At 43.6% G+C, this 25740-nt stretch overlaps 1 protein-coding gene across 3 annotated transcripts in view; it reads left to right on the top strand.

The window, feature by feature from the left end:
* The window catches only part of MCMBP (minichromosome maintenance complex binding protein), a 184584-nt gene extending 160122 nt beyond the window's left edge, over window positions 1-24462 (top strand). For 2 of the 3 annotated variants that reach the window (XM_078643928.1, XM_078643929.1), the window contains exons 10-16: window positions 3825-3948; window positions 9858-9975; window positions 11206-11371; window positions 21697-21830; window positions 22505-22669; window positions 23000-23088; window positions 24002-24462. In XM_078643928.1, the coding sequence (XP_078500054.1) occupies window positions 3825-3948; window positions 9858-9975; window positions 11206-11371; window positions 21697-21830; window positions 22505-22669; window positions 23000-23088; window positions 24002-24128 (923 nt within the window). In that variant the 3' untranslated portion in view covers window positions 24129-24462. The remainder of the gene's footprint in view (window positions 1-3824; window positions 3949-9857; window positions 9976-11205; window positions 11372-21696; window positions 21831-22504; window positions 22670-22999; window positions 23089-24001) is intronic. The other variant, XM_078643930.1, reaches the window with a different exon arrangement.
* The last annotated feature ends 1278 nt before the right edge of the window (window positions 24463-25740 follow it).

Genomic DNA, 25740 nt, shown 5'->3' with positions numbered 1-25740 from the left:
CTCACCGCTACAAAGCCCTCAGAAAAGATGTGCATAAGCGACTGTAGCTTGGGAATGCCCTTCAGTCTGGTCCTATTTAGCGCTGGTTGTACCCCGAATATAGGCTGCCACGAGCATTAGCATCTGTCTGTGGGTGTAATTGCTGGGTCTGTTTGAGGAGGATGACGGCCAACCTTTGGATGACCCGGGTGGGTGGGGGGGGACTGAGAGGAGGGTGGAAGCATCTTATTCCTGGCAAATGAGTGAGCAATAATCTGTGACTGTATGACTTAAAGCTTGATGCCTTGGTCTTATTTTTATACTGTTGGGGGATACCTTTGGATTAATGTGTCATATTTATTTGTAATCTGAAGCTGTCTTGTCTGTCTGCTAAAAATACCTCTCCCGTTATGCCAATTCACTGTCCGTTCATTGTTACTGGAAAATCAATAAAAAACAGTTCATAAATAATGACCCCTGTAAACCGTGATGTAATGAATTATGTGAAACCAAAGAACATAGCACATCATGTGTCTAATATGCTAGAATTGGTGACATCCAATTTACTATTCTTTGGAAATAAAGTACTTGCTCCTCTTACACTGAAAAAAGAATATCACAACTAAAAAAGTAAATAAAATATATTGTTGTACAGGTAAATATCCCACCCATCATCCTTCCTCCCCCCCCCCCCCCCCCCAAAAACAAAGGTCCAAACCCTGAAATCACCCTGTTACAAGCTTTGGGGGAAATAAAACACCAAGGTAAGGCATTTTGAAGGCTAGCTCCATATGCTGTTTTGAAGTCCTATTTCAAAATTTTTTATTTTATTTAGCAACATTATTCTAGATGAGTAAATATAAAATATATTTGAGGTGTGGCGCCGCGGCCAGGGCGACTGACGCTGGAATCTGGGGATCAGGGTTCGATCCCCGGCTCCTGCGGCAGGTTAGCCCAGCACCATGTGACTCTGGGCAATAGCTTGCTTAATCTTCCCGACGGCCCCCAGCGCCTAGAGACCCTTACGGGTGATTGTTTGCTTTACAAATGTGGATTATTATTATTATTATTATTATTATTATTAAAAAGCACTAGATTATCGTACCATCAGTAATTCAAAACCACATTATATACAATATTAAATACCATCACAAAAAATAATGCCACAGTATGCATACACAGGCAATCTTGGTACAGATTCCCATAGCCAAATTAAAGTCCTATTACAAAATTGGGGCCCAAACTTCAAAGAAACGTCAAAAGAAAAGAACTCTCACCAAAGGTAGAGTACTCTGCCTTCTTGTACTCCAAACGTCTCTGTATGGTGTTATGGATAGCTGCCATATTGAATTAACTTGTAGAATTAAAAAGTATATAGGGCTTACAAGGACGTCATTTAAGCAGAAATACGAGTGTCAGACATTTGTATGTACTGTATCATATTAAATAAAATAAGTTGATGAAACACTTGCATTACCTACAATCGATGTAAAGAAGTCAGCCCAATTACGAGAGTCGATCTAAAATACCTACCATAGGGATCTTCTCTCTAAATACGAGTGATCATATTCATATGTATTATGAAAGATGGACTACTGTGGCCACCATGGCATCAAAACCAAAAAGTGTCTATAGGCACTAATGCCTCTATGCCAACATGTCATTTGGAAAAGGCATGATTATGTAAATAAGAGGACAACACCAATTTTACTCCGATCCCAATGAGGAATCGAACAGGTAAATATATCAAGTAATCAATCAAGGCTGATTATATTTGTCTGGCATATAGCATGAATGCATAGGTGTGCCATGTCAAATCTAACCATAATAGCATCAAAAAAGGTTTTCATAAAGCGGTGGGTCAAGACTCTGTTGTCACTTGATAATCTTCAAGTCACCTAAGAAATAATGCAGTTCATTGTCAATATTCAGTACTAGTTCTACTGCTTTTAATTTCATGACCCTTAATGTTTCCTTATGTCTGTTTGAGCTCACAATTTCCCCAGATTGTTCTGAATTTTTTTTGAGACTTGGGTTTTTGTCACTGAAAATGCCCAGCCACCAATCTTTGTTTCTATCTGCTGGTAGTTTGCTATTAAGTAATTATATTTAGTAATGAATAGTTATAAATATTCACAGTTTGCTATTAGGTAAAATATATAGCAGTCGACTCTGTGAAGTTATAGTTAAGACTTAGTTACTATAGCAAATTGTTTTTTTAGTTTGCTTATAACTTTAGTGGCATTTGACACATCTTTACGAAACTTTCTAAAACGGAGCTAATGTACTTCAGCTCCGTTGTTGAAAGTTTCAGTGAGATCCATCATGGTGTGATCCATCAAGTGGAGGCCAAGGAAAAAGGATGGTTCCAAAACAGTTTTCCAATCCAATTTCCATAGGAATTTTTTAATAGAGCTGCCGTCCAAATGGCTGTTAGGAATCACACAAAAATGGCAGAAAGCTAGATCTTTACTCGAAAAAGTGCTGTTTTATGAATTGAGTTAATTCTGTTCAGTAGTTTTTGGTAAATTAAGGTTAAAAATATATGTAAATCTGTACGGTTTGGTTTGAGCTCTGCCAGAAGAGGTTTTCCCCCCCAATCTGCTGCTTCGTGGAGTTGCATGGATGCTCGCACTCAGGTTGGTTGGCCACAACCTGAAGAGAAACTTTGTAGCCGCCTTTCCTGAACTCAGGGACTCTGTCACCGTGTTCTAAAAATGAAAGGAAAATTAGGTCTAAAAAACAGGGTAGGGGTACCCTGGATGTTATGATGAAGGTGGTGGGGTTCCAGAGGGTACCACTCCCCGTGGGATCAAATAAAAAAATTAAAAAAAACTTTTGGGGTGCTTCGATCCTGTGGACTCTCACTGGAATGCCACCGTAATCCGTGCTACACCCTAGCTCCTGCAAGAGTCCGCAGGATCTATAAAACATTCCACAAAAAAAGGGAGGGGGTGATTACTGTTTTTTGCGGGGCAGGGGTTCTGTCTGGCTCCAGATGGGTTGGAGCGCAGGGCACAACTGGCTGCTGGGATGGTTGGGCGCAGGACCAATGTCCAAACAAACATATATTCACACATTACAGCTGTTGAACCAATAGGGCACCTCATGGCGAAGCAAAAAGTGCTGAGAATCTATATTCTGGGTGGGTGGAATCGGTGATATAAAAAGTAGATATTTTTTCCTCTTCAGTCAGAAGAGCCATGCTCAGGGCTGTAAGCAAGAGAAAAAAATCTTGTCCCAGCACCAAAATCCTATTTCTGCATATTCCATAAATGTATTTAAGATGTGCAACGACAAACTCATTATTCATTTTTATATTCTTTTAAATAGACTGGATTAATCATTACCCAGGTATGTTATGAATGAATTGCCTCTTTATTAAATATTGACGGTTACCGTAACATAACTGTGACAAGTAGTTTGGCTGTAAAATTGACATGCTGTCCATTATTAGCATCAATTGTGCTTGTCATTACAGCAAAGGTAGGATAAATGTCAGAGAATGCTTAGGTACTAAAACATAAGGTACATTGGCATCCGGTGCACCTCAAAATATAATTGTCTTTTATATTGGACACTTTAGACAGTGAAGATTCCGCGAAATACTGGTTACCGGAGCATGGGCCCAGGTTTAGAATTAACCCATGAAACAAATATTGGAATTTAGCACACACATTGTGGGTTCACCATATGCAATCTGTGAATTGGTACTTACACCTCTGTTACACTTTTTGCAGACAACTTGGAGAAATGACCGATGGAGAGGAGGGTAGATGATTATGGGTAGGATTTTCGTTGATGAAGTAGTCCGAACTCATCTGATTCTTTCCTTTCTTCTGTAGTCGTTTCCAATTTCATGTCTGAGCTCTCTTCGGTGAGAGCAGAACTCCTGGGCTTCTTGACTCATGCCCTTCTGGGGGACGGCCTGGCAGCAGAGTACCTCATTCTCCACCTAATATCCACTGTGTAAGTATCCAGCTCTGTCTGAAACAAATGGCTAAAGTGCAGCTGAGGAGCATTGTGTATCATTCTCCAAGTGGGACTTTTCAAGGCAGTGGGTGGATATTCGTCATGCTCTCATGAGTGAAATTGTGCAGCATATGAGCACCTACCCTGAGATATGGTGACTTTTCCCCAACCACTGAGACTGCATTGCATATTTTAGCACAATAATCCACTAACTGAACTGGCTGGAATATCCTGAGGAGAGTGGTTCTTTGCCTACACACCCTGTTGGTTAGTGCTTTCTAAAGCCTGAAGCACACCTGCCTAGCTTTGTACAGCAAGTCTGCTTATGTATTCAGAACAACTTCACATCCCCGCAGCAATGTGTGTGTGGCCGGCCAGCAATCTTGGATTGGTCTCCATGTTAGAACAGTTGTATACGGGAGTGCTAGAAGGAAATGGAGCATCCTAGTGGTACTTGGCAAAGAAAATGCAAATAAAAATGAAGAATAATTAAAGGCAAGGTGTATGTGAACTACCTTTCAGATTAGGTTAAATCTGTGAAATGCTGTCGGCTGATACAAACGTTAATGATCGCCGTTAAAGCCAGTATCCAAAGGCAGCTGAACCACAGTAGCCAATGACTAGAAGGGTCTGTCCATAAGCCCTTTCCTCTCTGTGTATATGTGCTCCTCTTTTTGCCTGTTCTCCTTATGTTACTCTAGCTACATAACTCTAAAATTTGAATCTAAATCAGTAAGTTTGCCAGAAATGCTAGGAATTAATTTGCCAGCTAACAATGTTTTTACAGTTTGGAAATAACCCCTGGTATTGTACATTTTACTGTAAACTAGTTCATAATATGTTATGCATAAAATGAGCACCGATCATTTATCGGTCTGAAATACCATAATTTTCACAAATGTAAAGCACTCCGATATGCGTCCTAATTCTGACATTATCACTCTGAAGATTCGTCCATTATGACCATTGGAACTGCAGTTTTTTCAGCTTCCAGCTGCTTAATTGGGAATACAGAATACCTTTTTAATCGGTATACAATTGAGTATGATCATACATCTTCCATATTTTTTACATTAAATATTACACTTTACGTAAAAAAATGTATACTAGTATAAGGAGCCAGCAGCTCTCCTAATTTAATTAATTTCATAGCGAAATCAGTGACCCTTTTTTGCATTCGGAACATGCGCAAATACATTTTATTATTTGAACATAATTATTATTCCTCAGTGGGTATTGAGCACCAGAAAAGAGGCAGAGCAGAAAGTTTATTCTTTCCTTTATTCCTGACGGACCAAGCATTGGCGATGGAATGTGTTATTCTTCGGTTCTGCTCTCGCTACAGATGCAATTTTATCTCACCCATGCACTGGCTGTGCTATTCTCAGACTCTGCTTCGGAGTTTGCCTTCTACTGTAGGTTACACACGTACCATGGGACATCCTGGAGTGTCTATACTGGATGAATTACGCATACTGCTGACTCTGCTTCCTAATTAAGCACTGCTAGGAGTAACTCAAATTATAGTTCTTCTTCTTTGCTGTTGTTTCTTTCCTACTTCAACTGCACACATGAACTCTCTACTGTGAGGTATCTGAAGATAGTCACTGCATGTGAAGGCATACTTCAATATCAAACTTAAAACAGTATAGCTCTTTGAGGGAGAGCAGTCTCTTTCCTGGCAGTCCCCAAGCACAGCAATTCTTTCCTCATGGTGCCTTTCCCTCCTGGCCACCACCGTAACTGGTACATAAATTAAGAAAGCCCGTGCTGGGGCTCATGGGTATTCGTGGTCTAATATGATGACTTTGTGCCTGTGGCTGCTTCTTTCCATTTTTGTTTCCGTTTCTTTTAGCCGTGGTCACCTGGCAGCAACCGTTTACTATAGTGTATGGCCCTACCTTTATGGGGCACCCACACACTGCAGTGGTTAACAACGCAGGGACCCCAAAACCTGCGTGGTCAGCTGGCTCCTCACTCATCTGGCATACTCTTTTCCAGTACTGGTTGGAGAACTGGCTATGTTCTTGGTCTCCCACACACTAGTCTCCCAGTGCTGGGAGGCGAGCCATTGTTGTTGTTCTCCCTGCTGCCCCTTGACACTGGATGTGCCCACAATGGCACTGCCAGTGCTGGGCGAGGGGAGCATTAGTGCTGGCCTTCTCATCATGGCCTGGATACATTCCCTCACTTAAGCGTTTGCTGGAGGTTGCCTTTTAATAAATTCCCTTGCCCAGCCCCAAAAAAAGACCCCCACAAATTGGTATTTTACCCCCACGAAACGACTCCAATTGTAGCTGGAATAGCTAGAGTTAAGGAGAAAACTGGAGACTCTTCTTTTTTATGCTCAGCCTAAGGAGCTTTGTCTAAAGGCGAATCCTCGCCTATACTGTGCTTTCCGAAACGACTCTTCCCAAGAGAATCTCGTCCAGAGATACCCAAGGAGCATCCTCTCACCATTTAGTGAGTGGCATTAAAGTAAATTCCTTGCAATGAAGGATGCTATTTTGGATAGGTATTTACGTCTGCACAACCTGCATCCCTCCAGTAGTACTGGAAGTATGGCTCAATCTCCATTTGATCCCAACTGCAGCTGTAAGAATGGGTCCTATAATTTTATGTACAAAATGGGTCGCACTCCGACTCCACCCACAAGCAGGTGTGCCCCAGGAGCATCATGGTAGATGCAGTCTTTAGATAGCGTGTGCGCTATATCGATGAAAAGTGTGTTGTAGCAAGGTTGCAGCACCAACTCTGGACACCGGTGTTTCGGAATAGTTGTTCCTCGTCAGCAGAGTGTAGGTTATTCGGGGTTAGCTGTGCAGGCTGCCAAGTGTTCACAGGTTGATACCTCTCACGGCGCGGGTGCGGGATCCGAGCTCGTCAGCTCAAGCTCGAGGGAGCCTATTAAATGTACAAAATGGGTCGCACTCCGACTCCACCCACAAGCAGGTGTGCCCCAGGAGCATCATGGTAGATGCAGTCTTTAGATAGCGTGTGCGCTATATCGATGAAAAGTGTGTTGTAGCAAGGTTGCAGCACCAACTCTGGACACCGGTGTTTCGGAATAGTTGTTCCTCGTCAGCAGAGTGTAGGTTATTCGGGGTTAGCTGTGCAGGCTGCCAAGTGTTCACAGGTTGATACCTCTCACGGCGCGGGTGCGGGATCCGAGCTCGTCAGCTCAAGCTCGAGGGAGCCTATTAAATGTACAAAATGGGTCGCACTCCGACTCCACCCACAAGCAGGTGTGCCCCAGGAGCATCATGGTAGATGCAGTCTTTAGATAGCGTGTGCGCTATATCGATGAAAAGTGTGTTGTAGCAAGGTTGCAGCACCAACTCTGGACACCGGTGTTTCGGAATAGTTGTTCCTCGTCAGCAGAGTGTAGGTTATTCGGGGTTAGCTGTGCAGGCTGCCAAGTGTTCACCGGTTGATACCTCTCACGGCGCGGGTGCGGGATCCGAGCTCGTCAGCTCAAGCTCGAGGGAGCCTATTAAATGTACAAAATGGGTCGCACTCCGACTCCACCCACAAGCAGGTGTGCCCCAGGAGCATCATGGTAGATGCAGTCGGAGTCGGAGTGCGACCCATTTTGTGCGACCCATTTTGTACACCCGCGCCGTGAGAGGTATCAACCTGTGAACACTTGGCAGCCTGCACAGCTAACCCCGAATAACCTACACTCTGCTGACGAGGAACAACTATTCCGAAACACCGGTGTCCAGAGTTGGTGCTGCAACCTTGCTACAACACACTTTTCATCGATATAGCGCACACGCTATCTAAAGACTGCATCTACCATGATGCTTCTGGGGCACACCTGCTGGTGGGTGGAGTCGGAGTGCGACCCATTTTGTACATTTATAGGCTCCCTCGAGCTTGAGCTGACGAGCTCGGATCCCGCACCCGCGCCGTGAGAGGTATCAACCTGTGAACACTTGGCAGCCTGCACAGCTAACCCCGAATAACCTACACTCTGCTGACGAGGAACAACTATTCCGAAACACCGGTGTCCAGAGTTGGTGCTGCAACCTTGCTACAACACACTTTTCATCGATATAGCGCACACGCTATCTAAAGACTGCATCTACCATGATGCTCCTGGGGCACACCTGCTGGTGGATGGAGTCTGAGTGCGACCCATTTTGTACATTTATAGGCTCCCTCGAGCTTGAGCTGACGAGCTCGGATCCCGCACCCGCGCCGTGAGAGGTATCAACCTGTGAACACTTGGCAGCCTGCACAGCTAACCCCGAATAACCTACACTCTGCTGACGAGGAACAACTATTCCGAAACACCGGTGTCCAGAGTTGGTGCTGCAACCTTGCTACAACACACTTTTCATCGATATAGCGCACACGCGATCTAAAGACTGCATCTACCATGATGCTCCTGGGGCACACCTGCTGGTGGGTGGAGTCGGAGTGCGACCCATTTTGTACATTTATAGGCTCCCTCGAGCTTGAGCTGACGAGCTCGGATCCCGCACCCGCGCCGTGAGAGGTATCAACCTGTGAACACTTGGCAGCCTGCACAGCTAACCCCGAATAACCTACACTCTGCTGACGAGGAACAACTATTCCGAAACACCGGTGTCCAGAGTTGGTGCTGCAACCTTGCTACAACACACTTTTCATCGATATAGCGCACACGCTATCTAAAGACTGCATCTACCATGATGCTCCTGGGGCACACCTGCTGGTGGGTGGAGTCGGAGTGCGACCCATTTTGTATATTCCTATAATTTTATGACTGTGGCTCACCATATGCTACTCCACATTGATCTTGTTATATCCACAGAAGGATCACTGATCTCATTACCACATGAAGATGAAATGAGATCAGTCTTAATAGCATCAATCGGCCGTTCCGTGAGTTGCACCTCTCTATATTTGAATTCAACAGAACATACACACCTTTATCTTCATGCTTGTCCTGCAAGTCAGTGAGGTTACCCAAACCATGAGAGGAAATTTAGCATTGTACCTATAGCACCCCTAGCCATGGGTTCCATTGTGTTACTAGTGTGCACAGTTCACAATCATGCATTCTCCAAGGGGGTGCCTGTGCTTTCAGAAGAAAAAAGATTAGATTAGGCTTAATGTGGGAATTTAACCATATGGCAGTGCCTACCATGTGGGATCACATTTGTTGAGCCGGGTGAAAATGCAGATAGTCCATTTCCTAGCCAGTTCCTAGTTCCCAAAAGTTGATAATGTCACCTGGTTGAACAGTGGAAAGTAACTTGCAGTAAAGGTATCTTGATGAATATTAGCTTATGCACACTCTAGTTAACTCTGACAACCTGTGCAAAGTGACAAACTTCAGTTTGAAGGAATATAAAGTGTACAGGAATATTTTTGGTTCACTGAGTATATAAATAATAGAAACAAAGTGGTCGAAGCCACTAGTGAATCTTTCAAGTTTATTGACTGTGTGATGCAACAGAGTACAAACATCCAATGGATTTGTAAGAAGAACACTCACCCACCAACCTAGTTGGTGGCATGCTTCTCATCATTGGGTTCCCAGCTGGGCTGCCGAATGCAACCCAGCTGTGCTTCAACGCCTGAGTTACAGTGGATCGGGTTTTTTGTTTTAGTCAGTGAGGTGTGTGTTCAAAGGGTGATGTGGTTAAAAAGGTCTCTGAGGAATGCCCAACGGAAAAACTTTATTTGTAAGGTTCTAGGACACTATTAAAAACTAGGATATAGTGACGATAAAATGGGGATATGATTCTTGTCACAGAGTATATAGCCACAGCGAGGGCACCCTAAGCTTACCCTAATGGAACTGGGCTTTAATATGTTTGTCTCAGGATTTCTTTGCATGGGACATGTTGTAGGCTGAAGTCTCATTAGAGCAGGTCCCTCTTCTCTTATTGTTGTTCCTTTTCTTCCCACAGGTACTCACGCAGGGATGTTCTGCCATTAGGGAAGTTTACCCTGAACCTGAGTGGCTGTCCTAGAAATTGTGCCTTTACACAGCTTTTGTACCGGGTCCTTCAGCAGCTTGTACCGGCGGTAAGATTGTGATTCCAGCACCATAATCTTCATGTTTGTATTTTAGTGGCCAGTTCAGTTGGAGAGTGTACCGCTACTAGGAATAGCATGGCTTCCTAAAGCATCCATTTCCATAATAAAGCTGGTCTCCTTTGTGTGACAGAATGTCACGGCGTATATAAAGAATTGGGTGAAAGGTTTAAAATCAAACTAGAAAAGCAATAAAAAGTGGGGATATTTGAAATGACAAGAAATTTTAATTTCCTAAAATTTGGGCAAAGAAAACATGGCAAAGAAGATTAAAAAAGTTAACTGAGCTAAAGCCAGGTTCTATTTTATACCAGAATGACAAAAATATCATGGTGGTGCATTTGGATTTGGTGTAAGGAGGGGGCATAGGGGTGTCTTGTAGTGTCTGTACCTTTCCTAGTGATGTTTGGAATAGGTTGAAGATGCAAAGGAAATGTTATATATATATATATATATATATATATATATATATATATATATATTTCCATCGTGGTGAGGGGGGAGAGGTCTAGTGCTGTTAGAACCACATATTGACATCCTAGAATTGTTAATTTTTCATCCTATTTCTTTAATCGGCAGAAATGACGTCAGACATAAAGTATCTGTGTCTATCTAAAGAGGGGACTAAGGGTTACCATTACAAAATTCACCTCAGCCACCAAATTGTACTGAAACCTACACTACAGCTTTCTGTGCTATATGTGCTCTGCAAGTAAAAGCTCCCTGCATTGTAGCTCTATGCTGGGTCTGTGGTGTTAAATTGGGAGAAGCTGCTCCTTAGTGCACTGTCTTATGAGAAACTTACTCTGTAGGTAAAGGAAGCCTACTCTGTGGTATGACAGTATATAACTTTTCAGTCAGCACATCATCTCAGACAAGGGCAGTTGCATGCTGGTGTCTTCAAGATGTGCTTGAAGTGGGGAAAATGTTGTAATCGCTGTTAATCAAGAAACCTAAAAACGTTTGAAAACAAACATCCCATCCGATGAACACCTAGCATTACCACTCTCACTCCCTCTACCCAGCATCAAGGCTGCGTAAGCCCACTTCCACAACCACCCCCAGCAGCTCCACGTTTCCCTGCTCCTCATCTGTCATTTCGCATTCTCAGAAATCCACAAATGCTGTCTCCTAATTGCTGGAAAAATAATAGACTCCAAAACCATATAGTGAATGCTTTGTCTCGAGTGTAGGTTCACCTTGCTGTCTGTTTTCTTGCAGTCCTACCATTTGCGAATGACAATACAGAACATGAATGAGTCGAAGTTTATCCCGCGCAAAGACTACACTGCCAACCGCCTGGTAAGCGGCCTCTTGCAGCTGGCTGGGAACACATCCCTCCTGGTGGATGAAACTTCTCTGGAGCAAGGACAGCTAGACACATTAGGTGAGGTGGTGCATAATATACCTGGGAGGACTTGGCATGAATTGTACAGTGCTTTGAGAAACGTGGTTAACCATGGTTTAGGAACTCAGTAAGTTATTGTACATGCATTCTGTTACTCATTCTTACACTCCTGCATCCACCCACGCACCCATTCTTGCTGTCGCTCACTTGCACAACCACAGTAAAACGCAAGCTAGCTGAACAACATATGCGAGATAAATTAAAAGTAGAACACAAATATGCTGCTGCTTAAACATGGTGGGCTTATGCTTGCAGTAACAAATTTAGCCATAGCAGCAGCTGGTTGCCTAGCGATGGCATTCTACATAGAGTATCATTGTTAAAACTTCCATTATAGCCACTATGTTTAGAAGCAGTGTGCTGGCCATCTGGGAATGATTAAATAGTTGTACACTATAGACCAGCGGTTCTTAATCTTTTTACTTCTGTTGGCTCCAGCTGAACCATTACTGGAATCTGGGGTGTTTCAATTGAGGCCACCTATCTTCCATACTATATTCTGTGTGCTGTACTTGCGCTGCTCACACATCACGCTAAGGATACCAACGAATTTTTTTGCCTCCATTATCCAATCCCTTCACTTTTACAGAATGCTTTAAAGTTTTCAGTCGTAAGCTTTGCTTTTTAATGTATGGGTTTAATTATTCTGTAAATAACTGATTTTCCAAACAGTTGTGACCCCAAGTAGGTGTTGTGACCCTAGGTTAAGACCCTCTGTTGTAGACATATACTATTCCATGATCGTTGCCTGAATTAGTCCGTAGCAGCACAGGGCGAGGCGTACGATAGATTAAATGAAAGACAAGTGAAAAGCATCTTAACATTGTCCAGGGAGCTGCATATTCTCTGGAAAAAAAATCTAATGGGGACCACCAAAGGGGAAAATGGAAAACGAATGTACTGGCATAGCAGCCCTGGCAATGACGCACACTCATTTTCCAGGGAAATGGGCATGTGTTGAAACACATGCCTGAAAGTACAGGGCAATCGAGAAGATGGCACATGTAGGTGGGCCACTGCCTGTTAGATTTATGCTGCCATCGATGGAAGCAGTGTGTAAATTACACTCCCACGGACCAGTGGCAGAAGACGGTTGACTAAAACCTATGTATGTATTTGCATGTGCATATGCCATTACCTACCATGGTAGTTTGTAAGATTCTGTCTAACAAAACACCTGCCTACTGGTTTAGCACAGTGTAATACTAATCCTCCCATAAAAGCCTATTGCCTTGTTATGTTAGGGGGCATTTATACAGCACACGTACACCAACAGATCTCTTGGCGCTGGGTTAGGAAGCCACCAGTGGTAATGGTCCATGATTAACTGTATGTTTGGGTGGAGCCATGTTTTCAGCTGTTTCCTGAAAAGCATGTAGTCTGTTGCTTGTCTGATGGTGATAGGCAGCAAATTCCAAAGTTGGGGTCCTTGTATGGAAAAACGTGACCCTCCTGTTTGAATCTTGGGACCACCAATACATTCATTTGCACGGATCTGAGAGTGCTTCTCAGGAAATATGTGTGAATCCTTGAAGATAGGTATTTGGGGCCTATGCTGTGGACTGCTTTAAATAAGATGCAACCTGTTTTGAAAATAGATTGTTGCTTCACTGGGAGATAGTGAAGCTCCTTCATTAGGGGCTTAATATGGCAGCGCCTAGGTTATTGATAAATTATTCTGGCAGCTTGGTTTTGAATCTTCTGTAGATGGTATTTTTGGTTACTCGGGAGACCTAGGTAGATGGCATTAGCATAGTAAATTTTTGGCAGAATCCGGGTTATAGTAATTTGAATGCGGGCCTCTCTACTGAAGAGTCTTCTGATTTTACCCAAAGTTGGAGAAAGCGGGAAGACGTGACTGACTTGATATGGTATTTCATGGACAGGTCTGCATCGATTTGTATGCCAAGACTTTTTATCATACTCTTGGTAATAGGTTTGGAGCCAAGTCAAAGTCAAAAGATCTTGTATAGCGCACATATCACCGCTAGGTCTCAAGGCGCTTGCAGATCCTTCAACTGGCTGGGTCATAGCTCATTTCACTTGGAGAACAGCCATGTTTTTAATTCACTACAGAACCGTCGATTATCTGGGATGGACGCAAGATGGAACGGAAGCTGATTCCAAAAATACGGGGCGAGATGGGAGAAACATCGACCACCGTTGCGTACAGAGCGAACACGCGGGGGAAGTAAAAGGAGCTTAGACCTGGATCTGAGAGTTCTCACTGGTTGATGTTTTTTCAATTTTTTCCTCAAGATACCCAGGACCGGTGCCATAAAAGCTTCTATTTGTGAGGCTTAGAATTTTATACTGCCCTCTCTTCCTAATTGGAAGCCAATGGAGAGTCTTCAAATTGGGGGCGGATGGCAACCTGGGAGGCAGATCCAGAATTAATCGGGATGCCGTATTCTGCAGAATCTGTAATTTGGAAAAGAGATCTTCGTTTATAGAGGCCAATAAGGCATTTCCATAATCCATGCGGCTGACAATAAGGCCCTGCACCAGTGGCTTCCGGGTTTCAATAGGTAGCCATTTAAAGATTTTTCGTAATTTCCGTAAGTTTCCAAGCACCTTTGGCCAGTGAGCGGGGGTCCAGTTGTTAAGTTTGTTATTGGGGATGACGATCTCTGTTTTATCAGTTACGTTTTAACTTGTTGCAGTACATCCGCTTTCTAATGAGCAGCATGGTATTCCTTAGAAATTCCCTGGAGTCATCTGTCTTGTCGATTGGAAAAGATCCGCTGCATGTCATCCGCATAATTGTAGATTTGAACCTTTTTTTGTTGTAGAATATATAGGAGGGGTCGAATATAGATATTGAAGAGTTAGAGAAACAAGGAGGAGCCCTGAGGTACTCCACAGTTCGGACTTTTAATGGCAGAGCTATATGGTGAAAGACGGACTGATTGCTTTTGGTCTTTAAGGAACTATTTCATCCAGTTTAGGGCGACACCTCAGGGACCCGCTGCAGCAATTCAATACATTACGATTCCATGTAGAATCAGTGCCCGAGTACATCCCGCATCAGCCTTTTCCTTTTGGTCGCCCATGACTGATAGGATGATTGATTCAGTGGAGTGGGAGGGCCGGAAGCCTGCCTGGTTGGGGTCCAGGAAATCAGTTTCTTCTATGAAGGTACTTATTTGTTTGGTGACGCACGCCTCTAGGAATTTAGCTATCAAAGAGGAGCGATATAGGCCTGTAGTTGTCCAACCTCTGGGGTTTCCACACCTGGCTTTGTTTGGAGCGGAATAATCACTGCTTCTCTGAAGGCTAATGGAATAATTCCTTGTGTGAGGGACACGTTCATTAGGGAGAGAATACTCTCCGAAAAGGAAGAGAAAATTAGTTTTTGTATATTTTTGGGGGGGGGGGTAGACATCTTTGGGAGAGTCAGATTTTACTTTAGTTAGTAGTTCCATGAGTTGTTTATTGTTTAAGCAAGGGAAGGTGGCCATGGTATTAAGATTATTATTTTCAGGTAGAATTTGCATATCCTTATGACTAGAATAAATAGATTCTTGTATTTTCTTTATTTTGTTTAAGAAGAAAAGGTTTGTCATCACATAATTTCTGCGAGGGGGTGATGGGGGGGGGGGAAGAGTTACTCGATCGGGGTTTCGATAAGTCCCTTACTATGTTGAAGATGTCCTTTGCATTGTCATCTGAATTTATGACTTCAACACATGCTTTTCACAACAAATAAACCAGACCTGCTGCTTTTGTTATAACGTTTCATAATAAACAGATCAAACCTATGGAATCTGACATGACTATCACCAATAAGGCCTGCATCCCTTACCATTGGTTCATCAATATAACCAGCACAGGTCAACTGAATTGTGTAGCGTATAAGATGGCAATTTGTTTCAAAAGGAAGACCACCACAAAAAACAAACAGACGAGGGATTGGCTGCAAGATCTCCCAGTGCCCCAACCCCCAACATGGCTGCAGCAAGCAAGCGGGCGTGTTATCTGATAAAATTGACCCACATTTATAATCTATTGGGGTTTCTCGAGGGTATTGTGGTTCAAACTGAGTCACTAATAGCTGAACTGAGTACAGCACCTGGAGAGCTGCTAAACGAGAAAGGAGTCAGTCACTACAGCTAGTTGTGGGGGGCTGCTCCCAGAAATTTAGCTGAAACAATATTGACCAAGGAAGCACTGTAATTACCACCCTTCAGAGAGCGAAGTTGCGAGTGTGATGCGAGCTGTAATTATAAGTGATAAAGCTGTGATAGATCATGATGGATAAACCTTTCTTCTTCGAGCTATATCATGCAACACTGACTGGGAAATGTCTTCACGGGTGAGAACCAGGTTTGGGATGACGCCATTATGGTGTCATTTGGTTTACCAGCAAGGCAAGGGGGTGGTTTTCATTAAAAATAATTTTTTGTTGCCACATCTCGACTGAACCATTAAGTTCTGGGAAAGAATGGACTACAGATATTACAGGGTGACACAAACAAACAATGCAGTCTTGTTCCATCTGGGGTAGCTGTTCTGCAATCGTAGCAGGGCAGTACAGCTGTATAACGGGTGATAAGCTAATGTTTTTTGATTTTTTTCGATGTTTTACTTTGAGTATTATTACACTGTACAAGTAATGTTTGTGTTTCAGGGCGTCATGTTGATTATTCAATTCTAGAACACACTGGATCTCGATTTCTTCATGGTTACAATTGGGAAATGTGTATTGTCCTTACGTGTCGTAGTGATACATTTTAGTTATCTGCTTTTTTGTGCGGAGACAATACAATTATTTAACTCTGAAAATAGGCATAAAAGATTTAAGCAAACTATCATTGATCCGCATATCTCCTTCATCCATATTTCTATATTTGGTAAACTGCAGCGAGATAATCTGCGAATTACTTCTAACTGCAGATAACTTCACCTTCTGAATTTCTACCTGGCGCTATCGTGCACCACCCCTATGTACGAACATCAGTTCCTTTCTTTCCATGCTCAACAATGCACATCCGGAGACCTGCTCCCATCTACTCATCGTCTGTGTTTACCAACTCCAATAAATGTGATTCTAGGTAATGTGCTAAAGTAAATGTTTGCCCCAAAGACCACAAATTGCAAACCGTGTCATGACTGCAGAATGCAGAGGTCTGCTATAAATTCACAAGATTTCTACCTGTGGTGTCTAGGATCTAGGCACGACTCTGTCTTATGATGAATGCTCCCTGATGCACCCAAAATGCTACTCAGGAGTGGGGATGAAGCTGCACATCACTGAACACAAGAAACTGGGCATTTTGTGCTTCAAGCAGCAAACCTGCTCCAAGTGGGGATGCTCCCACTCAGTGGCTGTCCTCAAGTAAGCCAAAGCACAGAGCCAAGACTTGCTACAAACACAAGGAGGACTAGTTACCGTCCACCCAGTCCCACTTCAAGCGAAATGGGTGCAGTCGGCACTCAAAGAACCTGACTCTCAACTTGGTCACCACGAGCCAAAGCAGCCTTAGGAATTGTCGCCCTCAGGTCAGCAGTGGGCGAGGCGGACACTATGAGGTCAAAATTACTGATCTAACTCCAATCCAAATATTTCTGGGGAAAGAGCAACTTAAACCAAAAATTCCAGGAGTCCTATTTACTATTCCAACTCCAGTACAGGAATATTTTGGGGGAAACCTATAAATCCCCCAAGTATTTTTAGAAATGGTTGAAAAGTAGTATTTTGAATGGCAGAAAATGCTGCCCTTAAGGTGCGTCTCCGGTCAAAAACTAGGAATACTGCAGCACTCAGATGCAGCCCTTCTGGAAAGCCTTACTGCCGCTATTTAAGACCATGCCACCTCTACTTAAGAGTGCATTCATGCTCTATGGTCCGGAAACAAGCATCCTGAGACAGGTTTCAGGGTAACATCCCCTCCTCAACCAGGCTAGCCTGAATACATTGGCAAAGTGAGCAAGGGAATCACGTCTGGGCATTGCTTGCCAACTTATGGCGGACAAACACAATAGGATGATGGACGGAGCGCTGAAACTTTTCAGACACTCACCCGCATTCACGATTAGATCTGGGTTAAATCCAGCTTCATTCGCCACCCCAGTTCAGACCGAGCCATATGCAAATCAGTCTTCATCCTGTTCCTCATGGGAAAAGTCCAGTCCGATCTACCAAACCTCCCTTGACCAGAAACAAGCATCCTGGGACCAAGCTGACTTAGCAGTTCGGGCTGGACTGTTCCCATGAGGAACAGGGTCAAGACTGATGTGCCTATGGCTGGGTCTGAACTGGGGTGGCGAAGCGAGCAAAAGAACGATGATGGATTCAACCCAGCTATAATAGTGACTGGAGGTGAATGTCTGAAAAGCTTCAAGGCTCCGTTCATCATCTTATTGTGTTTGCTGTGTCTTTATATAGTAAGCCAAAAAGAGGTATGCTGTGTGAACGGTCCAGGTATCCCTGTATAAGTGGACAACCGGGCTTGTTCTAGAAATCCCAAGGTGCTCTGTTTGGGGCTAGTGAGGTGGAGCAGCATTCAGCTTCTCAAAGTAGAGTGTTAGACGTTTGCTGCACAGCGTCAATAAATGATGCACACATTCAACAAGGAGATCCACACCAATTTAGAAAAATAGCACTTATTTCAAATATATTTTTAACACCAAGAAATCCATTATTGGGTATGTACCTTTCGAGAAAGTGATTTTTTTTTTCTTCAAGAAATTGAAAATGCACTGTATTTGTATCTTTTAAAGCAGTAATGTTATCCTATGGAGAAAAACATGTTCTGCATATGGTCACTTGTCAACGACTTACAGGACTGGTCTTCTGGACTTGAGGAAAGTATGGGGCAGGGTCCATGGCAGCACCAACAGGTCACCTTGGTCAGCTCTGGGGCGTCCCGCTGCAGAGGTGCTTTTCGGCATCGGGTGCCTTGTTAAAGTCAATGGGACACAGTCCTGTTGCAAAGAGGCTACAAGCGGAGACTAGAGGGCCAGTGTGGTTGAACCCACATGGGGGCTCAAGTCTTGAGGTTCTTGGGCACACAGGGACACCATCGGTCTACTCTAATCTCTGGCTGCGGGCTCGGGTGCAGTGGGGCTTTGTCTGGAGGGTCACACTGTTGAAGACTCTCGTGGTTCTCTGTCCCTGCAGAAAGATGCTGCAGGCGTCCACTGGGGGAACCAATCTGACCCATCCCAATGGTTTTCTCAACTCCTGAATGTTTTAGGACCATGTTGGCATAGTTGCCTGACTCTGGCTGTGGAGCAGGGATGCTTTGAGGCATCGGGTCCCTGTTGGTCAAAGGCTCACTCTGTGTCTTGGTGACATGGTGAAGAAGGAAACAGGGTAGCAGAGCCACTCTCCGGGCTGGCCTGGTGGGTCCTGATGTCCCTGGATGGTAGGTCATGCTTCGTGTTTTTGGAGTCTGGACTGGACCACCAACAGTCCTTGGTTGCTGCAACTGCTCCGGTACCCAGGGTATTGGTGCTTGGCGGCTCCGGAGACAGATCTGACCTCCTAGAGCACAAAGGCTTTTCTCCTGTCGCACTGTTCCTTTGGTGAGCCTGATGGCTAGCAACACGGTGGACCAGCAGATGCTTTGCGGTGCCTGCAGACTGAGGAGCAACTCCTCTACTCCAAGGGAGATCTTTCCCAATTGTTGAGGTGGTAAGCAGTCCTCCATGGGTTTGGGGAGGATGTCCAGCTTTTGGCAAAGTTGTTCCCAGTGGAAGTCTAAGTACAAGCAGCCTGGCAGTGAATTGTGCCAATCTTTGGGTAGGTTTTCAGTTCTCGCTCTCTTCGGTTCTTCTTCTTTCTTCCTCAGGTCTCCGTAGTCAAATCTGATTTTACTGGTGATGGGGACACCTAAATACTCAATTAGGGGCATTAAGGGGAGTGAAGGGTAGTAGCCAATGGGCTACGTACCCCTGGGGCCACTACACACTCTTGATGACCGCACCCTGTGGGAAGTGGGCATCATCCTGTCCCAGAGGTCCTAATTCTACCAAAAACCAAGATGGTGGAATCCTAATTTTTGTGTTCACCTCAGGTAGACCAACCTAGTGATGTGACTAGCGACCCGCCTCCATGCATAGCCAATTTTCTGCCTGTCCTGGTGCCAAATGGGCCTCAGGGCAGGGGGTGGCATCTCCCAGGTCTTGGGAAAGCCAGGTTCACATATCAAAGGTAGTGTGTTCTTTGAAGCTCCTTGCCTTGACATGCTAATTTACTAGCTATCCTGCTGGCGAGGTGTAAACACCTCCTGCCATAGCAGGCATGGTATTTGACCTATGAGGGCGGGGCTTTCACCTCCTAGGGCGTCAGAAACGAATCTGTGGTGGCAGGCTGGACAGCCCAGTCTGCCAACACATTATAGGACTAGGTTTCCTGGGGGTACCTCTAAAGCACCCTCGGGGTGCAGATATTAATAAATCCAGCACTGGAATCAGTGTGGGATTATTTATACGAGGGTTTTGATACCAAACACCATAGGTTTCAGTGAAGCTATTATGTAGCTGGGAAACTTGTTTTGACCAGTGCCCAGTACTAACCTTAAGATTGCTTCCCTGCTCATTTGTAATATCCAGCAGTGCAGCTAGACATTACGGGGCATATCTGCTTATGCAGATATGTCATCACGTGCTATAATGCACCCTGCCTTAGGGCTTCAAGGCCTGCTGTAGGGGTAACTTGCAAATAGCCCATGCAGTGTCTTTGGTATGGCACACAGGAGTGTGCCATGTTGTGTTTTCAAACCATGTCAAGCAGTCTGTGTGGAATTTGTGTGGGGGCCTTACGAGTAGCATAAGATATGCGGCAGCCCTTAGGGATGTGCTAGAATCCTTAGCCAATTGTGAAACAATCCGCATTCACCTTCTTTTAAGGAAGTAACACTGGCACTGAGGTCTGGCTAGCAGGCCTTAGGGCACTGTCAACATTTCTTGTTATTTTATATTTGATAACCTGAAGCTTAATCCGCCCTTGTGTAAACATTCTGAGCAAAATGCCCACACAGCCGTGCCCGTTTACAATTGATATGATGCATGAATATTAGATCAATTCAACCTCCAAGATATAGGTAGGAGTCTCCATGCTCCGCTCGCATGGTATCCAGAGGCTGTAGCTTGTTCCAGGGACACTACTCTTGATCAATATTTAATTCTCGACAGGGGTAACATGTTGCTCCCATTATTTGCCCAGTTACAAAAGCTTTTGTACAGACTTGCCTCCAACACATGTAGGAGGAACAGAGAAAACAAACATTTCTTGAAAATGGATTTAATCATTAAATACTGAAATACCAAATTAATTTGAAAACATAAAATTGTATTTAAATGTGGTTTGCTGGTTTTGTAATTGATCTCCCAAAAAAAGGAATATCTGCATGTCGCCTAATGTGTCTAATTGTTTATCAGCGTTAGACCTTAATACTAAACATTAAGCCAGACATTCCAAATAGTAGAAGTATTCAGAGTCTAAAACATTATGCCAAATACATGGACAGAATTGCAAATATTGGGCTCTTGGCCACGGTAAGAAATGGGAATATTGGGCTCTTTTCTATGGAACGAAATGAAAATACTGGGTTCTTGGCTATGGACCGAAATTAAAATATTGGGTTCTTGGCTATGGACAGAAATGCAACTATTGGGCTCTTGGCCATGGACAGAAATGGAAATATTGGGCTCTTGGCCATGGACAGAAATGGAACTATTGGGCTCTTGGCCATGGACAGAAATGGAAATATTGGGCTCTTGGCCATGGACAGAAATGAATATATTGGGCTCTTGGCTATGGACAGAAATGGAACTATTGGGCTCTTGGCCATGGACAGAAATGGAACTATTGGGCTCTTGGCCATGGACAGAAATGAATATATTGGGCTCTTGGCTATGGACAGAAATGGAACTATTGGGCTCTTGGCCATGGACAGAAATGGAAATATTGGGCTCTTGGCCATGGACAGAAATGAATATATTGGGCTCTTGGCTATGGACAGAAATGGAAATATTGGGCTCTTGGCCATTCACTGAATGAGGGCAATCCACCGGAACGCATTATTGGAATGTTGGAAGCCGTGCAGGTTCCATGGTCAGTGATGAATCTAGGGAGAAACAAATAACTGTATTTTTGAAAGTATAGAGCCGGTCTTGTCATTAGTAGAGGGTGTTTGGAGCGGCCTTTGTTGGTGACATGCTGTGGAGGCTTGAAGCTGCAAGAGTTTGTCTTAAAAGCTGACAAAGAGCCACGGAGCTCTTTACTTCTTTGTGTCATCCTTTTAGGGTGAAATTGTTCCTGGTGACTGACGTTAATACATCTGTTCGTTTTCTAGGGGTGCACAACTTGACCGCACTGGGAAACCTCATCACGTGGCAAAAAGTGGACTATGACTTCAGCTTCCACCCGATGGAATTCCATAGTAATGTGAATGTGCTGATCACGTCTGAGGGCAAATCTCTTCTGCCGGTAAGCCAGGGTTTTCGCAAACTGGGAATGTGGGGCAAAAAGGACCACATTGTTGGCATTATTTATGGTTCTGTTTTCCAGGTGGCAGGAACATATTAAATGTAACAATTTTTCAGGCACATTTCTGCATCTAAGATAAAGCTGACTTTTAAGGCTTGGAATGTCTGTTGTGGAAATTAGTTTAATTTTCTTGCCTAATCTTGAATGGCCTCCTGATCTGCTCCCAGAGCAGCACTACATTGCTGGCAATTAAGGATTTCTCCTTGGAGCTAGGGGCAAAGGACGGGCCTGAAATGTACATATGTAGCTAGGGAGAGCATAAGAAGAAGAAAATAAATTGAAAATGTATTCTATAGAATTTGCTCAGCTCACAGCTGCGACTAATGTGGTATCAAGGAGCTCATTACTTGTATTGTAAGAGTAGCTTTATGAGGCTCACGTGGAAGTCTGGTGAATACAGTAGAGAGAGTGCCATGCAGATCTTTCCTCACCCTACATCTGGCCACAGTCACCCATCCAAATGGTACCAGCTCAGAGTGGACAGAGTGCTCGAAGCGCCCTTGTGTGCCACCGAAGTGAATGTATTCTAATTGGTAGGGTGCGTGGTTACTAACACTGGTCATTAAAGAGTGATGTATATTTTAATATTAATGAGCATTTTTTCCCTTTTAAAGTCTGACTGCCAGGTGCATCTCCAGCCACAGATTATCCCACCCAACATGGAAGAGTACATGGTCAGTCTTCTAGCAGCTGTGCTGCCGTCCACGCTGAATAAGTTCCGCATGTATGTCAGCTTATTGCGGTTGATGGATTACAACATATCAGATGAGGTGACTAAGGTGAGTGAGGCTTAAAATGGGCCTATGGATTCCTCCACACGGTCTGTTGTTTAAGCAGCAAGATGTCAAATATATGATTCCTAAACTTTATCAAAGTTTCACCACAGGGCTGGTCTGAGACCAGGGCACACTGCACTGTAGACAGTATATGTCCCCTCATTTGGTCAATACTTGGATGTATGTTTCAGAAACAGTGGTAGAAGTTGGTTGTACCAAGACACAACAGCCTTTTGTTTATACAGTTTGAGCCAAGGGTTGCACCCCACGGCACTCTGTAATTGTTTCCCCCGCTATCCGGAGTTATTCATTATATTGTTGGTCTTGTTGCAGGCTGTGGAGGATGATTTTGTAGAAATGCGAAAGTACGACCCCCAGAGTATCACAGCTGATGACCTTCACAGAATGCTGGTTGTTGCCAGGTAAGTTAAGAAGTCTACACATGTGCCAGGGATGTGTCTTGAGTTCCATGGGGGAGGGGGTGATCTGATGTACGCGGAGTGCGATCTGGCGTTGCTCTAAATTCACACATTTGAACGCTATAGGTCTGGTGTGGTCTGCCTCTTTGAACAATGCAGAGGACAGTCGGGTGTAATCTATCCTCCACATATTACTGGTTCATGATAATGTGAGTTCTGGGTCTGCAAAATGGCGGAGATTGAAGGCAGGGGACAGTCGAGTCACCTTTGAATAAAATACTTAAATTTAGTGAGAATGGGTTCTTGGTCTCGAGCACTGTACTCTGATCTTAAAGTGACAGAAGTGAGGCTGTGTTGGCCATATAATTTTTAATTGTTTTTTTTAAGCAAGTCTTGCGGTAAGGCTAAATAAGAGCTATCATTTTTTTCTTGAATAATATGCACATATTGAACCCTCTCAATTGTACACTTGGTGTAAGTTTTGTTGATTTGCATTTTAAAAGCCAGCCTCGTGTAGTAACCCATCACTTGAAACAGACAGTCTAAATGGCCCGTTAAACCCTTGTCGACTCATTAAGACTTCTTAACTCACCTTAACTGCAAAAGATCACTTCCTGGTAACTGTTTAGTAGATTTACAAAACATATCCAGATAAAATCGGTCCTTTGCAGTGCAAAGGCACTGTCTGTGCAGTGACTTGTAGAATGCTGGGACTGAGTTGAACTAACTTGAGACTAACACTGGTATGAGGTATATTTTTTTGCCATGGACTCAAAGTGCAAGTTATTTGTAAGGTTTCGTACCACAAGTCCTACAAGAGGGATAGAGCTGTTGTATTTGCAAAAGTCCTGTAGTGAGGGTAGGATTCATCATTGCGAAAGGACTGCCGGTTAATTAAACTGCTGTTTTTGCCTAGGCTGCTGTCCCTGAGTGCAGGTCAGACCACGCTGTCGCGAGAGAGGTGGCTCAGGGCCAAGCAGATGGAGATGCTACGGAAAGGCCGGCTGGACCAGCAGAGAACTGTCAATGGGAATGAGCCATGAGGAAGAAGCGGTGTTTGCCACATCATTCTCTCCCTAAAGAGACTGTGCTACTGGGACATCTTAAAGACTTTGAGAAAGCGCAAGATTCATATTGCCTGCTTTTCTTGAGCCCTTTATACCAAAATATCTTTTTTTACAGAGGCCTTCTCAGGAAACCCCTTTGGTTTCGAAAGATATCTGCATCAATTGTCCAACCTTTCAAAAACTTTGACACGTATGAGGTTGGATCGCTGAACTCTAAAAACCTGATCATTTTATGAAACTTTTAGGTGCTTTTTTTTGTAATTCTCTCCTGCGAAATATCCTGATTTGATATTAAAAGTTTAATACTGTGTGCATTTTTCTTTACTGAAGTCTGTAATATTTCATACGGTCTAAAGAAATGAAACATAATTGTTCAGAGTAGGAAGTAGCATCCTAGCAAAAGAGACGACTGCTTCAAAGCAACATCAGTTCATGGTGCTTCCAGTACATTGGTGTAGGAGACAGGCGTGCCATGGACCAGGTGTAGTAGCATTAATGATTTCCAACATAGTCCTTTGTCCCATTCTTTCCTCATCCTCATCCTCCTCCCTCCGATAGCCTCCCGGCACAAACTGGGATTGTAATATAACATAGGACTGCCCTTCGAAAAAACATAGGCATGTATTGTTGTTGTTTTGGGTTTCTTTGCTGGCCCAGCTCTGAGACTGTGTACTGTCTTTTTGATCAATGAATTCATATGCAAAGAATTGTTTCTGGTCACATTGCATGGTTTGTTGGAGGGGCCTCATTCGCTGAGCTATGCATATAATAATTCTGCCTGCGTTATAATCCAAGGACTACACTGCATGCTAATTCATCCTAGGTTTGTCACTTGTCCCTTGATAGGAAATGGAGATTCTGGTTGTTACTGGATGTGGAATTATATCATAAATAAGGATTATTCCTGCTTGATAAATGAACAGGTCGCTGGAAAGGGGTTATACAAGCCAACTAATGTGGAATTGCCTTCCTGACCTATATTCCTTTAAAAAAATCGTAACAACTAATAATATGCACAGGGAGGTACCAAAAACTGATAAGGTATTTGATTATTTATATTTCTTCAAATCTGTGAAGTCAAACAATTGAAATCATACATTTATATAGATAGATCAATGTGTATCAAACATATGATACAGATTAATCTATATAAAAAATACCTATTTATTATTAATCATTTTTTAATCTTTTCTCTTTGCATTCAAGCTACACTAATACCAACGCCCTTGTAGCTGCCTTTCACACTCCTTCAACCTGATGCATTAAAAAAAGGCATTATGCATTTGTATGAATGTTAGTCCCTAAGACCATTAAAGTGCATAATTATAGATCCCCTCTTTTTAAGTTTCTCTTGCTCTGTACTTGAGAAATCTATTGTTTTTAATATATACTGAAGAGACTTGCATCCCACCTTCTCTCTTCATTGGTTCCTGTGCGTTCGTTCCACTTACCTTTCCTCTATTGGCGTAACATATTTTCCTGCACTTACCAATGCTTGTTTCTCATCTGCTTCTCTTATCAGTTTCCCATTGCCGAAATACTGTTAACATCCACTTTGGTGGAACAATATGTTCGAGGCATGTGGGCT

This window comes from Lissotriton helveticus, chromosome 5_1 (genome assembly GCF_964261635.1).
Source record: "Lissotriton helveticus chromosome 5_1, aLisHel1.1, whole genome shotgun sequence".
Taxonomy (NCBI): domain Eukaryota; kingdom Metazoa; phylum Chordata; class Amphibia; order Caudata; family Salamandridae; genus Lissotriton; species Lissotriton helveticus.
Note: the sequence above shows the minus strand (reverse complement) of the source record. Positions and strands in the feature narration are given on the sequence as shown.